Source organism: Lichenostomus cassidix, chromosome 14 (assembly GCF_008360975.1).
Source record: "Lichenostomus cassidix isolate B80296 chromosome 14, HeHo_3.0, whole genome shotgun sequence".
In the NCBI taxonomy this organism is placed as follows: Eukaryota; Metazoa; Chordata; class Aves; order Passeriformes; family Meliphagidae; genus Lichenostomus; species Lichenostomus cassidix.
The window spans coordinates 18,790-34,656 of record NC_139495.1 but is presented as its reverse complement, the minus strand read 5'-3'; the positions used below and the strand labels follow the sequence as shown (position 1 = coordinate 34,656).

The 15,867-nt window shown below is 40.8% G+C and overlaps 2 protein-coding genes across 2 annotated transcripts; one reads left to right on the top strand and one right to left on the bottom strand.

Moving 5' to 3' along the window:
* Positions 1-1,383: 1,383 nt before the first annotated feature.
* TSR3 (TSR3 ribosome maturation factor) lies at positions 1,384-5,693 on the bottom strand. The gene is made up of 6 exons (XM_085074191.1): positions 5,572-5,693; positions 5,258-5,474; positions 4,232-4,425; positions 3,284-3,457; positions 1,808-1,871; positions 1,384-1,733 (listed from the first exon to the last, which is right to left on the bottom strand). The coding sequence occupies exons 1-6, from the start codon at positions 5,663-5,665 to the stop codon at positions 1,604-1,606; spliced, it is 873 nt and encodes a 290-aa protein (XP_084930317.1). The 5' UTR covers positions 5,666-5,693; the 3' UTR covers positions 1,384-1,603.
* Positions 5,649-14,907, top strand: GNPTG (N-acetylglucosamine-1-phosphate transferase subunit gamma). Its single transcript, XM_085074190.1, has 11 exons — positions 5,649-5,772; positions 5,844-5,898; positions 6,151-6,218; positions 8,288-8,342; positions 8,454-8,537; positions 9,590-9,683; positions 10,991-11,105; positions 11,651-11,733; positions 11,982-12,110; positions 13,496-13,577; positions 14,732-14,907. The coding sequence occupies exons 1-11, from the start codon at positions 5,664-5,666 to the stop codon at positions 14,854-14,856; spliced, it is 999 nt and encodes a 332-aa protein (XP_084930316.1). The 5' UTR covers positions 5,649-5,663; the 3' UTR covers positions 14,857-14,907.
* Positions 14,908-15,867: the final 960 nt, after the last annotated feature.

Sequence of the window (15,867 nt, the reverse complement as noted above, 5' to 3'; positions counted from 1 at the left end):
AAGAAACGCTGAGGATTTTTAATGGTGCGTGTTTATCGGAAATAATTCTGTGCCTTCTTCCATCTGTTAATGCATATAAGTTTTTAGGAAAAGGACGTGCTCTATGCAATTACTATTTCCTTATGTAAAGGAAATCTGTTAAATTATGTAAGTTACTTTCATGTATGTCAAGCTGATATGCCCTCTATTAAACTTTCACTGCTTTTTTTAATTGTATTTTTTTAGTCAAAATCATTCTGCAAAACAAACGTGAAAAAGTTTGTTTCATGTGAGCTTAGCTTCTTCAGTGCTTGTTATTAGAAAATGGCTACTGCTCAATACTTAAGTTATTCTGAGTGACACAGCTCTGTTTTCAGATCTGTTTTGCTTGTCTGCATTCGACTACTATAGCTTTATAATATAAATGCATTCCCCTAAATTAGAATATCTAACACACGCCATGTGGCTGTCAGTCCTTTAAAAATTGTGTTGGATTGCTTTCTTGACACTATCTAGAAATCCTTGCCATTTGGGAACAATTTCATAGGGGTGGGAAAGTTACTGACAGACTGAATCAAAGGGAAAGTTGCCTTGTAGAACTTACTTGCTTGTGCTTCTTGTTTTTAAAAGGGACGTTGCATAGTTGTACCACTCAAACCGCTGCCCGTTACTCCCAGCTCTAGCTCTAGTAGGCTAGCATTTAATCCCTTTAGTAGTAGAGGGTCGAGAGGAGAAAGTCCTGTGACTTGGCAGAACTTTGACTTGTGAAGGTGAGTCTACAAATTGTCCTTAGTATCTCCAGTTCTGCTGAAGGGCCACTCAAGTTTAGTGTTCTGTTTAAATATGCAGAAAACAACTGACAGCTCATTTTCACTATACAAACTGGCAGGCAGATGGAAAAGTGACCTAAGACACTAATGCTGGTGTGAGTCTGTCATTAACCTTTAAGGGCCAGACAATGTGAATTTCTGACTTGGTACACGACTACTTCGTGTGATAAGAATACACAGAGACAGCACCGATGAACCCTTGATCTGAAATTTCCCGGTGCAGTTCTGAATATGAAGTGCCAAAACACTGTGTGCTGCTTAGGACTGCATCAGAGTAAATAAAATGAGCAATTCAAGTTCCTGAGAAGACATACTGAAATGTTAAAGCAATTCCAGGAAGCATTTTTTTCCTTTTAAGGTCAGGTAATCAGTTTCCTGTAAACAGATATAGTTGAAATACATATGGCAAGGTTTAAGCCTGCAAAAAGTCAGAGACTGCTTTTGCGGTAGGTACCATGAATAAGGCAAGAGCTTAGTCATGTTTTCCTGAAATACAGACCAGAAGTTGAGAAAGTTTACCTAATATACTATTAGTTAAAAATAATCCCTATAAACCACTTTCCAGATGTGCTGATTAGAATACAGGGTTGTTTATTTTTTAACTTGTAACTAAGATTCAAGCTCCTTACAAAATAATTTAACATTCCATACTTACCTAAAAATAAAAGAACCTAGAGCCCTCGTGCATAAATAGACTTACAAACCTGCGTAGAGACTGAGGTTTGCGAAGCACCAAGTTACAGGTGAACGAGACACACCCAAGCGTTCACAAGAAAATGTCTTTATACAAGATGTTACAACTCTTTGGGATTACTGGGTATTTTTATTTCTTCTGGACTGCTCTCATCAGTGCTTTCGCTGCTTTCGGTGGCATCATCTGGATTGCTCATGCTGTCCTCAGAGTCTTCCTTGCTTTGTGCTAGACTAGAAACATTTTTCAGGATTATAAAAGCAAAATAATAGTATGAACAACTAATATTTTAATTAAATTTCATTACCCTGAGGAATTGACCGGCCTGTTGGGATTAGAAAATTCTTTTTCTGAGTCAACATCAAATGGATCTGGAAAAAGAAGGAAAAATTGCAGGAGATGAAAAAAACCGGTTTTTTAACTGTCTGCCTTCATTTTCATAGATTATTGACAGGGAGGGAAAGGCACAGAAAGTCTGATTCAAATTTCTCATAAGTTTATCACAGTTGTTTGATGAGAAACCAGGGGTGATGAGAAAATAACTCAAGTGCTGCCTGCCCATTCTAGGCTTTTCACTCTTTTCCCTCAGCCCCCTGCAAGGGGTTCAGTAGCTCTTTAGAGGTAGTCAGAATCTATAAACAGTTTTCTAAGGCTTTTGGTAAGAAAACATGGATGGATTGGAAAGAAAACAATAGAATTATTAAGTTCTAAAAGGGCTATCTAGTTAGCTGATGTCCACTGAGAAGAGAATTACAGCTGTCCAGGTTTAGCTCTCACTGAGTAAGGGTAGGGCTGGACTTACTTTGGCTGAGGTAGCTGGGAAGAACAGTAGCCTCAGGGAAGTCAAACATGGCATGATAGCCTTTGTTCTGCAGTTCAACCAGAAAATACAGAGGATGACAGGTGGAACTGTGCTTTAACTGGCATAAGTCGTGTTACCCCTTTATAGCTGTCTTCGGTTTACTGTAACTAGTTAGTTAGGCTTCCACCAAGCAAGAGGATGGTTTAATTCAGTATTGCGACGAAGAGATCGAAGTTTAGAGCAACTGAAGGCTCTAAATACTGAAGACCATCTTACAGTATTAGCCCCTGGCCTATTTTACAGGGCTTAATCATTGTGAAAGGAAAACAATTATGATAATCTCATTTCATATATTCTTATTTGCTTTTCTTTCTGCTCTTGAACGAGACCAAGCACTCGCCTGCGAATACAGTCTGGGATTCCAATAAATTACTGGATGAGTTTGGGAATAAACTCCTTGTACTTATTGCAAACAATTTAAACTATATAGGTCTGGTTTTAAGCATCTTGATTGGGGACTATATAAATATGTCTATTAAAGGTCCTTAGGTTTATGTATAACTAATGTGCTGTCTGACTGCATGCCTACATTTCTCTCATAGTTCCTTTTCAATTAATAGTCTTTTTACTCATACTCTGCTTTTAACATCTGTATATAAAACAAGCAAGCGTCGTATTTTCTTTTTGCTCCTAAGTCATCCCATTTGGTTAGGTGAATAAGGGTAGCTGCTTTACAGTGCAGCTGTGAGTGCACTACTCCATGCAATAAAGTGCTTTAGTCATTTTCACCTATATTAGTTGAAAAAAAAAATGGGCAAACAGGTATGCCTTCCTAACACAGTACAAAGACAGAACAAAACAGCACGTATCAATAAAGCACTTATCTTCCACCTTGCTAATACTTTCATGAGATGTGAGGAAAAGACTGTAAGGAAACTAGTTAGAAAAAGGGCATGTAGTGTCTTTGCGTTTTTCTCTTACCTACTTCTTCATCTTTTCTTTCTTGGACATCAGCTAGAAAGTCCTTCTCAATGCTTACCACGTCATCCTGACAATGACATGCTGCATATTTTTCCAAGAGATTTTTGTTCAGGTCAATAAAGGCGTTACCCCATTTAAATTTCCTTAAAAGAATGGTGGCTAGATCTGGGAATCCTAAAACAGAAAAGAAACAATCAGTTTTCTTTAGTGTGGGATTGACTCAGCTTACCCGTCTCTAGTCCACATCGTGCCTACATATTACTACACTGTTTGCCGGTGTTTCTTTCAGCGTTCGGGGATTAAAACTTTTGGCAAGACTACAAATATTTTCAAATTTCAGTTTAACTTGAAACATGGAACCGAATCCAAGAATAGTTCATAGCCTTTTATTCAGTGTTACATAAAAATGTTTTGCACATATAGCGAGCAATTCAAGCTCTAGGTCCCACAGTCCTTCAGTACAAGACCAATTGTACAAACGGTATTTTTGGAAGGTAGGCTTGTCTTCAGTATGCTAGAGCATTTCTCTTCAACTGTCAAAGTTCTGTGATGAGTCTGCAAAACATCATGAGAGGGGGCAATTTCTATTGTTCTTACCCAGACCTCACCCTATTAACAGCCAGCTGCTACCTCTCATTAAGGCAAAGGTGCCTAAGGATTTGTGTTGTGTCTTCCCTTTTTTTAACAGTTTTTCTAACATTGTGCACCATCCACACAAAATTATCAGTTTGTGTCCTGTTTAGTAGCTGACATGAGTATTCCACACACGCCTCAGTGCCACCGATCCAAGTACTTGGAAGAAAGCGATACAATCTGATCCCAAACTCAACAAAGCGATGACCAGCGTGACAGCATTACAGTTTATTTTGTCACAGAGCATCTCTTCTGATTTATTAAGGATGTAAGAATTGCTAGCAACATACTTCACATCAGACAAATTGAGCCTACCGACAATGCAAAATGCTGCAGCAAAAGCTTCCACGCAGGACAGCTTGCATGGCCGACCATAGTTTACAGGATTTGCAGCCACCAAGTAAGGCAGCAACCGCAGATGACTCCCTCTCATTCTCTTAAAGGGAGTTTCTTCCAATTTGGCCCATGAGCAATCTATGACTGCAATTCCACTCTGAGCAATGACGTGCCTGGGAAAAAGATATGTCACTGTATTTGAAAAATTGTCACAATTATACAGATGAAGCGAGAATTCCAATTGCTGCTATATACTGGCAACACACTTGCATACAGCCCCTGCTTTTGTCAATCAAAACCAATATGCTTTACAATAACCTAAAATAGAGATGCAATGAGAAAGAATAGTAGCATGGTTTGCATCCACCATGTGAATGGCAAAAAAACCGTACGTTGCAAAATGAAATGCGAATAATTCTAGGTTTAAAAACGTGACAGTGAAGCGTGTTTCATTATAATGGTCACATTCTTAAAGTACACCAAAGTTCCGATTCAGGGTCTCTGCTAGCTTCTGAAGACAAATCTTTTCTCTGAGTAAGTACATCTTTATAAAAATTCAGCAGGCACGTTTGAAGAAAATTCTCATTTCCCCCGAAAAGTTTTCTAGTTTACACATAGCGTTGCCTAACCAAAGAACTTAAATGCGACATACTAAAAGATACAGTAGCTATGGGTCCGTGCTCTGAACAAATTAAACTACGAGACGGGCACCTTGATTTTTCATTTGGATCTACAGATGCTTTTCTCATCTGATACTAGCTGCGTAAAAATGTTAAGCTGATTTGATAAAACCGCTCTATTTCTCATGTTCGCTCATCAGTGTAACGTAATAGGAAGGTAAATTTTATTCCCTATCAGAGTTCCGGCCATGAATTAATGGTTAAAATGCCCTCCCTAAGACAGCATCAAGACGGTATTTGAACCAAGAGATCTCCCTCACAGTCTGCGGCCCGCCGCCCCGGACCCCCCCGCCCCGGGGTTTTCCAACCGGCACCGGAGTCCCACCTGTCGGCTGGAGAGACATACTCCGTGGCCAGCGGACTGAGGACGACGCCCGGGAATCTCTGGCCGAGGCGCAGGGTTCGCAGCAAGCCTTTCCGGGCCAGTTTCCTCCCGGTGCATTTCTTGGGATCGCAGTGTCCGAGCTCCCACATGGCAAGGGAGCAGGGGAACTTGGCCTCCCGAGCGCCCCCATCCGCGGCCTCCTCGCCTTCTAGACAAGCTGAAAACAGCAGGCGTACATCAGGGCCCAGCGGCGACGCGACACAGCCCGGCAGGACCCGCCCGCCCAGGCCCGCGTCCCGCGGCGCCTCAAGCACCTCTCAGTGCGGCCTCCGCTTCCGCCGCGAAATTTTCGAGGCTACGAGCGCCGCGCCGGCCGCCGCGCCGGCTCCGGCGCCGGCCGCGCTCCATGGCCGCGCTCGGCGGAGACACCACCCCCCGGCGTGGCGTATTTCCGCCTCCCGCGGAAGAGGCGATGGCGGCCCAGCTGCTACTGGCGGCGCTGAGCGCCGCGCTGGGTGAGTGCAGGGGCCGCGGGCGCGCCGGCGGCTTGGTCCGTCCGCCGCGGCCAACTGCTTTCTCCTCGCAGGTCTCTTCGCCTCGGCGGGGAAGATGAAGATCGTGGAGGAGCCGAATACGTTCGGGTACGTGGCCGCCCGCTCGCCGTGTCCCGCGATGCACCCGCACTCGGCGGGCTCGGGTCCGTCTGCCGTTGTGCCCGCTCCAGCCCGTCTCTTCCTCTGGGGATGGGGCACCAGGCCGGGGCGTTGCCGCAGACCCCGCGTTTTGCCCGCGGGCTGCGGCCGCCGATGTTGGGACACACAGGTAGGGGAGGATGTATCCACGGCCAGATGCATAACTCCGCCTTAAACGTTTAACTTTCCTTCTTTTGAAAGGTTGAATAACCCATTCTTGCCTCAAACAAATAGGCTGCAGCCAAAGATGTCCCCGTCTGCAGTATCAGGTATATGCAAGAGTTACTTTCTTTTTTGTACAGTTTTCACCATTTAGCAGCAGTTGTTAGCAATGCAAATAGTCTACTTCGACTTTATGCACTAATTTTGTGTGTGATTTTATAAGCAACGTGGAAAAGAGGCACGGGGAAATATATTTTGTTGTGCTCTTGAAGGGTTAAAACCTAGAATAACTTCACTGGTGGTTCTAGGTCCCAGCGCTGTTTTTTATACCGTTTTGGTGACAGTACTATCAACATGTTTTATTTTGTGGTTTTTTCACCTGTCATAGATCCTTTTGACCCACAGTAAGCACTTTTTTCTTCGTGACTTATAGAAGTCATCCCATCGTCTGGTACTACTTAATACCCAGAAGTAGTTTTAAAAAAAGTCCTAAGAGTAGTCTTGGAACCAGTCAGAGGGGATTAGTTTCACACACACCCTAGGTGTCAGCAACCAAAAAAGGTTGCTTTTGCACCGCTTAAGCAAAATAAACTGAAAGGTAAAAAAATTCTAGGCTGTCTATAGAGGAGAGCAGATAAACACTGAAGGCAAAGACTGAGCAAAAACTCCTGTCTCTCTGCTGACTTTAGGCTTAGGCTTAAACTTATTCAAATTCAAGACAGGCATTTTGTTATGGTGACATTGAATTTGATTATGTTTAATGGGTTTTTTTATGTTTTATAAAGTCAAATCAAGTGTATAATTCTGCACGTACTGCATGTGAAAACTGAAATAGTTAGAAACGGGATTAGCAATAGAATGGTGGATGGGAAGATGCCAAAAGTAGCAGGAATAAAGGACAGCATGCCAGAAATCCTTCTTTCTTTGTTGTGGCCAAAAATTGGGAGTGTATATAGAACACAAACCTAGGGCACGAAACCCTGTCTTGCACAATTACTTCTTTAGCATGGAAATCGTACTTGGTTTTTTCTACAAGACAGTTGGGGTAAATAGTTCTGTTAATTTCTCTTCCAGAGCATCTGCTCAGGAAAGGGAGGCACGAGTGTAATGCATTCCTGGATGTGAATGGACATTCACATTTGCTTTTTTTCATCTGCGGGGAGAGCACCCTAATCGATAGGATGCAGATTTCATGTAGTAGAGGAGCAAACCCTTTGGCCAAGGCTATCTGTAGAATGAAATGCAAGATCATACAGTCAGAAAAACACTTGGGAAAGAGAACAGGCCTGTGTCCCAGTTAAGGCATTACGATGGATAAGATTCTGGTGGTCTGACCTTTGTTCGTAGGATTGTTCATCTAGATAATTGGCAAAAGTACCGGCGCAGTTGTGACAGCAGGGAATCCATCCAGGATGGGGTTTTACTTTACACGCTTTGCAATCTCTTTTCTTCTTTCCTCATTAATATTTAGTAATTGCAAAGAAAATTTCCTTATACAAGGGATACCGAAAGACTCCTCTAGCATGTAGTTCAGAACTTTTGGCCCTGTTTTATTGACAAGTTACCCGTCTTGGATTCCTTTGACAGTAAGCCTGGAATAGTCAATACTACCAGAGCAGAACTGCAACTGCTGATCTGTGTGACAGAAGAAGACTTATCTTGTTGAATACTACCTGGATCAGACCTTGAGGGCAAACGGTGAAAAAGAATATCTGGTTTGAGAATCTCAGTGAAACTGAAATATGCAGCGCCATCAACATTCTGAACCAGTGGGCTTTACTATTATAAACCTGCAGAGTTTGGATGACTTTGGAGACAGACAGCTGCCAAGCAAGAGTTTCAGTGATTTCAATGGTAGATTTTGGCAGGATCTGCACCAATGATTCCTTTTATGGACCTGTCCTCCAAATATTTATTTTTACACAGGTTTCTTGTTGTAGACAGAGGCTTATCTATTTCATTGAGTAGCGAGGACAAAAAACGTTAAAGGTCACAATGCAAACCAGTATAGTGCTAGCGAGAACTTACAGTAATCCATATGGAAGTTAAAAGTGTCCTTACGTACAGCTGGAAAATAAATTTGTCACATGCTCCTTGCACTTTTGTCACCACAGTAGCTTGCTCAAATTTAACCAAAACATTATTTTTCCTTTCTATCATGTTGTGATGTTTTTAGGCCCTGCACATCTCTTTAGGCTTGCTGGCAAGTGTTTCAGTTTTCTGGAATCCACGTGAGTAATGGATTTGACTATTTGTTTCTATATACTTAGTAGTAATTAACTAGTTTTTTTATTGCAGTCTGAAACATTTCTTATTTTCTTTTTATTTTCTCTCCTTTTAAGGTACAAGTATGAGTTTTGTCCTTTTCATAATGTGACTCAGCACGAGCAGACTTTTCGATGGAATGCCTACAGTGGGATTTTAGGGTGAGACATTTAGACTTTTTAAGTTTTAGCTATGTTGTTTGCAGGCCATTTTATAGACTGTAAAAAGGAGGCATTTTTAAAATTAAGATTCCTGTGTCGGTCAGCTTAGGCTATGAATGTCCACAAGGCATTATACATAAGAATACCCTGTCTTGAAAAATTGAGGGGTTTTTTTGTTGATAAATACTAACTTCCTATTGTAGCTGGAGACTGATCAATAACCAATGACAACTGCAAGTGTGATACGTTCACGTGAGAAATTCAATATTGTCTAACTAAAGCTTATATAGAACTTATATAAGAAGTTATATAGTACTTATATAAGTTATATATAACTTACATTAGTACAGATTTTATGTCTGTTAACTATTTTCAGTTTGAGTTAAATACAAAAAAATTCAAAATGAAAAGAGCGCTTTATGCCTAATGGTTCTTATATATTATAAGAAGTTGTCAAATGCTCGATGTAGACCCCCAGAAAATGTATCTCAAAGTATTTAAAGACCCTGGATCATAATAGCCCCAAATCATAATACCTAAAATAAATCTACACATAAACCAGAACACTGCTGTCCTAAATACTTTATATATAGATGTCTCTTTTTTTCCTATGTGCTAAATGGTAAGCCAGTGTGTGAGGAAACCGGTGCATCGCCATGCCAAGGGTACCGTTTGCTTTAGGACTAGCAGAAGTAGACTAGTTTTCGTAGGTGCCCTCACCAGCACTAAAAGTCCTGCGGACAGAGTTGCACAGGGTACTTAGCCTCGTGGAATTTGTCGCGGGATTGATCTATAAGCTGTATTTTACTGGAGTTAAACAGAGATTTCTAAGCGCAAATGGCTCGCAAACTGAAATTTGATCCACGACTGTGCTCTCAAAAAGTGACATTGCCGTGCCCTGTATAGCAACCTAAACGGTAATACCAATACAACACAAATGAAGTATATACACTTAAACTGAACATGGTATAAGGGTATTCTTGGTTTTCTTCCTGAGGGTTCACCTTTTTCTTTCCAGTAAGTTAAAACAAAGTAGTGTCCTATTTTTTCAGAATCTGGCATGAATGGGAAATTGAGAACAACACATTTGTTGGAATGTGGATGAGGGAAGGAGACTCCTGTGAAACTAAGAGCAGACAGACAAAGGTATAGTAACTTAGACTATGATAACTCAGACAGCATAACTCTACGTACACTTGTGAGACTACAAACTGAAAAATTCCTACCCTGTAGAATTTTACCCTGTAGAAGTCATAATTTAAGCTGTGACAGAAAACAGAAAGATGAATTCCTGCAGGAAGTACATGAATGAACGGAGGAGGAAAGGTAGAATCAGGATAAAATTTTGAAGACATTTACTTATGTTTTCTCATTGGTTACTTACAATTCCATTTTTCCTTGGAAGAGTGGTATACTTACTACCGTAGAAATATACGGCACTTTGTAATTTGTGTCGGGCAAAATAAAGAAAAAGAGCTCTTTTTTGAATTGAAGATGCCAGCCCACTGAGAATATCCAGGAAAAAAGAAGGAAAACAATTAGGCATTTAAGTATAGCATGATGAGGAGCTAAGTAGGGTGTCAGAATAAGACGAGAGGCACAGAATAATACAGGCATTTCAAGAAGGACACTGAAGTGATGGGCCATGTCCAGAGAAGGGCAGTGGAGCTGTGGAAGGGTCTGGAGCACCGGCCTGAGGAGTAGCACCTATCAACCAGCATCCCCAGGTCTTTTTCCACCAGGCAGCTTTCCAGGCATTCCCGCCCAAGGCTGGAGCGGTGCACGGGGTCGTTGTGACCCGAGTGCAGTATCCAGCACTTGTTCAATCCCTTGTGATTAGCTGCCAACTTGGCTGCCATATCCCGGCCAAAGTGAAAATGTTATACTGCAATATACAATGGGGGTGCCCAGTCAGCATCTTTATTTCCCATAGAAGCTGCAGAAAGAATTCACATTCTTTTATGACCTTTGATACTGTGACTGAAGTCTTTTACTGCCATTTCATTTTGAAGACAGAATATATTGGTGCTGCAAACGTAAAGATGAAAACAAATTTCTGCAGTCTGGATGTGTCTCATATTCTCTAATTAGCACATCAGTCAGAAATAAAATTTAAGGAAACTGTGCTTATGTTAGATGAGGTTCTAAAGGGTCTCCCAATCCACCCTCCTTTTCACTGTCGTTCTTGCTGGAAATACAGTGCTTAGAAGGCTAAGGAACAATGGTAGGTGGGAACAGTCATTTCACATTAGAGAAAACAATTTTTACATTTGACAAAATAATTGGACAATGGGCTTGTTATGATTCTTTTCCTGCGGGGAAAAACAAAAGCACCGGAAGCTTCAACACGACAGTATGTACGAAGTGCATCCCCTAACATAGGAACGCAGCAAGTTGATCGTCGGCATCGATGTAGATGTAGATGTAGATGTTTTTTGCTCATCTTTGTTTAGGTTCATCTCGTTTGTGGAAAGAGCAATAAATTGGCTTACGTGTCTGAGCCAAGTACTTGTGTTTACTCTCTGACATTTGAGACTCCTCTTGTGTGCCATCCCCACTCGCTTCTAGGTAAGATTTAGAAAATATTTTGTGTAACAGCTGCCACATTACACTATCCTTGGAGTGTACAGTTTTCATTTGAGTTTGTACTTTAATATAAAGTAATATTAAATATCACATATAATATGAAGTGTATTTTAAATCCCAGTTACTATAACACATAGGTATTACTCCAAGAAATTTTCATTAGTACTGCAGACCCAGTGAATGATTTTTTTTTCTTTTGTTTTCTTTTTCCTTGAACTGTAGGAAGAAGCCCTGTAGTATCTGCCCATTAACTTACATTACAGAAAAGCTGAGTTAGAACTACATTGAGCGAAGGAACATGAGGCCTTGTAGCTGGAAATAAGAAAAATTTTCTGGTCTTTCTCTAGAAATTTAAATGTGTAAAGCGTAATTGAAATGTAACCCCAGCTCCTGAAAGCAGAGAGACTACGCAGTGCGTAGAAACATTGAGCTCCTAAAACAAATATGATTGCATGGTACTAGGGGAGGAAGTAACTAATGCAGGATAGTACTGTTGGTTTTTACATGGTTTGCATTCCATTTTCCAGTTTATCCGACTCTGACTGAAGCACTGCAGAGGAAGTGGGATGAAGCAGAGCAGCTTCTGTATGATGAACTAATAACTGACCAGGTATATTAATTTCTTCCAATTCTATTTGTTAAAAAAAAAATTACAGTCAAATAGGCTGGCTTCGGTAGTTTCTCCTTTCGGAGCAGATGTACTCATTCTGCAGCTGTAAAATAGTAACATTTGTGTTCTGTAACTGCTATATGAACTGACAATGAAGCTTGAGGACTTGGAACGGCCAGTGCAAATTACAAGCAGAGGTGAGAGTTGACTCAATTAACCTTGCACCTTTTTTAAACTTTCTTTTTTAGGGTTACAAGAAAATACTGAAGCAGATTTTTGAGGACGCAGGACTTTTAAAAGGAACAGAAGAAAATGAAGTTGAAAAACAGAGCGAGAAAATAACGCTGGAATTTGAAACAGTGGAAAAGTGCAGTAAGGTATAAAGCATAATATGTACAATGTGTAATTGTCACCATTTTGCTGTATGACAGTATCAATGGGAGAGTATTATGCAAACCCCCTTGGTATTCGGTTGAATTCGTTCAAGCGGGTATCTTTTTGGGTTTCAATATGTAACAGCCTGCATATGGTGTGATTTGGTATCTTTATTGTAGCCCCTAAGTCAAAAACAAACCAGCAGAAACGAATAGCCAGTGAGAAGATGGGGAGTATGCAGGAATTCGCATATGCAACCGGCTTATGAACACCTTGAAGATACTGTTTTTGGGGAATGTCAGTGTGGAGACAGGAAGGAATTACTAGTGAAGATAAATGTGTAAACAACCTTGACAATGTTGACAGTTCTCTCTGAAAAGTGACCCATTCTTATGTAAGAATGCCTTGGCTGTTGCACAAGCAAAAGGCAGAATGGCTGTATTCATTTCTGCGTGACTTTTGTGTATGTGAACGGTTCTCCTGCAACAGCATCGGAGTGTTGAAAATACTCGGTACAAGGTGTGCCGAGCCTAAAAGAGTGCAACCTGAACATGAGAAAAAGAGCACAGAAGGGAATTCATTCATTCTAATGCAGAGAAGAAGTTGCTGTTGTCTTTTTAATTGAAAAATGTAGCAAAGACAAGGCACCATGTAGTAATTAATTAATCTAACTGAATCAAAGTATGGTCAAGGTGAATATAGGAGCTGGAATAGCCATGTAAATTTTTTTTCACTGATTAACAATACAGTATGTAATAATTTGTACTTGTTTTTCTGGCTCCATTGTAGCTGAATTGACATAAATTGGCTGTTTTGGTAAGCACAGAGCCTTAAATAGTTAATTCTATTTGTCTATCTATAGTCATGTAAACAATAAAACTGGGTAAGAAAGAATTGGGGCTTTTCTGATATTTCAGGTATGTGGTTTGAGTCTCAAAAGTACTAAGTGGTCCCTGTCTCTGACAGTTGGCAGAAACTGCTGAGAGCAAGAACGTAAAGTTACTAGGTCAAGAGCATAGGAGGTGACAAATGTCCAGACTGCAGCATTATGATAAGAATGAAATGAAATAAAGGTAGTCCTGAAGCCAAGTTAGGATTTTGTTCTATGATAAAATGCTAGTTAAGAGTACAGATTTGAAATAGTTACAAAAGCATTCCTAATTTTTACTCTTGGGCTTGAAAAAAGCTGGCTCCTGTTTTGTTGGCAAGGAGATGGATCTTTTTCTGAACTATGCACTGTGTTCTTGGAACAAGCAGTTTATCTGTAGAGCCATTAAAGGCAAAAGGTGTAAGGTGTGCACAGAGGCATTTTTTTCTTACAACCTCCTGATTTAGGTATGCATTTGTGAAGTGGGAGAACTATTTAAAAATGTATTTTCTTTCCCAGGAATACAAGCAACTTTCTGAAGAAATAAAAAAACTTAGAGTTTTATTAGGTCAGCATGGTATCGTGTACAAAGGAAATTCAGGTGAGTTTTTTCGGTATCATTCTTTTCCATTGTCATACGCTCAGAATGTGGATATGCCAACGCTGTTTCTGGTTACACCAACAATTAAATAATCTGGCATATATGGAGGTAAAATTCAGTAGAGAAAGTTTTTCGTAAGTACTTAGGTTTTGATTACTGTGCACAAGGACTTATTTTGTCTTCCAAAAATGTGTTGATGGCTTGAGATTCTAGCTTTATAGAAAAATTGTCACTGCTGTCGTGATAGAAGTTTGTCTGCAGTTGCTAAGGTCCCATTTGAAAAGGAAATTGTTATTACTTCATTAGCAGCACATTATCTTTTAAGTCACTTCGTGTTCTGTGTATTAACCACAAGGCCTGATCTCTTTCGTAACACTTTAAAGTTTTTTCCGTATCTTTTTGTATTGCTTTTTCCCTTCATTTTGGAGTCGCCTGTTTCTTTCTTTTCTCTCTTTGATTTCTGTTAGGTAAGTACCATATCATATGCAGTTTTTAGAAGGAAAGAGTGGTGCTGGCTGTGAAGAAGGGTGGCTTATCTGGATTAATTCCAGACAAGTCCAGACAATTCCAAAAACTTTCTGTGGGTTTTTTTTTTTCTTTTGGAGGGGTTTCTGTTTTGTTTTTGAAATGGCTTTCTGTTTGTTTTCCCTTGTTCCTTCCAAACCATCATGCCCTTTATAACATGAAGTATTTGTCAAGGGAGAAATTAATTTCCTGTAATACATGTGTATATATAGAAATATATACATATTTCCTTTTACAGAATTTATGTTCAGCATTGTCACTGCAACAGACCGAAGGACCTTTGAGCTAATTAAAGTAGCTTAAAATTAGTGACATACTTAATATTTTCTTTTTTCTTTGAGAAACCGTTTTTTAGGAAAAATATAAAAAACTTTTGTAGAACATGGTATCGTTAGGTTTAAACTATGAACTATGTAATATGCACACTATTTCTGCCTGTTTGGTAGTTCTTTCACTATTGCAGTAGTTTTTTTATTTATTGCAGATTAGCATTTGTATAATACAAAGCAGAATTCAGTGTACTGTAGTTAACTTATTTCCAAACTATGGTGTGAAGTGTGTGACAAAAATCTTTTTATGTTTAAAAGTAAAAATAACTGACGTGTTATTAAAAAAACTAAATTTTACAGCTGGAAATACCAGCGTCGAGTATGGAAGTCACCAACTGGCAACTGCAGCATCATCGGTTCTTAACGGGTCAAAGAACGATGAGCACCTGCACGGCGATGAGGGAATTTGGAATTACACTGTATGAAGAAACTTGGGATGGTACAGAATGTAAATTAAAAATGTATTCTGCCACAAAGATGATTTACCTTCTTGTGAGTATTTTTCACTTTTTGAATTTCTGCCCTAAAGCAAATGAAATGTAGTAGAGCGCAGACACACTATTATGAGACTATGATTATTTTCTGAGAACATTTAAACACTTCTTTCCGGTATTTGGCACAAATTTACAGATTCTGTCTGTCTAGTCCCAACTTTTGCTATTACTATAGATCAAGTGTTGTAACAGTTGTAGTAAATACAAAGAAGCTCAAGAGCAGTGCTCTGAGATGTTGTAAGAAAAGTAGCAAATACGATATTAAGAACATGTTTTTTCATCTATACGCTAAAAACTTTTCTGTGCATGCACACTTTTGCATAAAAAGAAACGTTTTCAATGTTCGGCAGTGCAGAACACAGCACAGCACTCCAGCGCCCCCGTGTTCAAAGGTCGATGTTGTGTTTAGCTGTCAGGTTAAATATTCAGGATGTGACAGAAAGGTACAATGAAATCACTGAATCGTTGCAAGAGCATAGTTGCGTTAAGGCAATACCTGGCAATCGTCTGTACCTAATGCGGAATAAAACGGACTCTTCCAACACGAGGTCTGGAACCTTCACTGTAGCGAGCAGTCGTTGAACGCCGAGAAGGCCATCTGCGGTCAATGTGCCGCCTCCTGTTGTGCGGTCCGCTCCCCCCCCGCCAGGCCAGAGCCCTTTCGGCTTTGCCCCAACGGCGGCAGTCGCGGCCCGGCCCGCGGGCGCCCTCACACTTCCGATTCCGCTTCCGCTCGGCGCGGGATGATGCGGGCGCTGGGCCGCTGGCGGTGAGGAGAGGGGCGGGCTGGCGGTGAGGACCGGGGCCGGGACGCTGCGTGCGCCCCTCGCGCCGCTCACGCGCGTGTCTTTGCAGGGCGCGGTTGACCCCTCGTCCGCCCGGGCCCCGCCGGGGGCTGGCACGACGGCGGGACTCGGAGGGCGGGAGGCCCATCCCCTTCTC

Coding starts and splice junctions, on each gene's coding strand:
- TSR3 (XM_085074191.1), bottom strand. CDS start 5,665: ATGGAGCGCGGCCGGCGCCGGAGCCGGCGCGGCGGCCGGCGCGGCGCT. Junction 3,458..4,231: donor TGCAGCATTTTGCATTGTCG/GTAGGCTCAATT, acceptor TTTCTGTTTTAG/GATTCCCAGATCTAGCCACC. Junction 1,734..1,807: donor AGGCCGGTCAATTCCTCAGG/GTAATGAAATTT, acceptor AAATGTTTCTAG/TCTAGCACAAAGCAAGGAAG.
- GNPTG (XM_085074190.1), top strand. CDS start 5,664: ATGGCCGCGCTCGGCGGAGACACCACCCCCCGGCGTGGCGTATTTCCG. Junction 8,538..9,589: donor GCCTACAGTGGGATTTTAGG/GTGAGACATTTA, acceptor CTATTTTTTCAG/AATCTGGCATGAATGGGAAA. Junction 11,106..11,650: donor CCATCCCCACTCGCTTCTAG/GTAAGATTTAGA, acceptor TCCATTTTCCAG/TTTATCCGACTCTGACTGAA.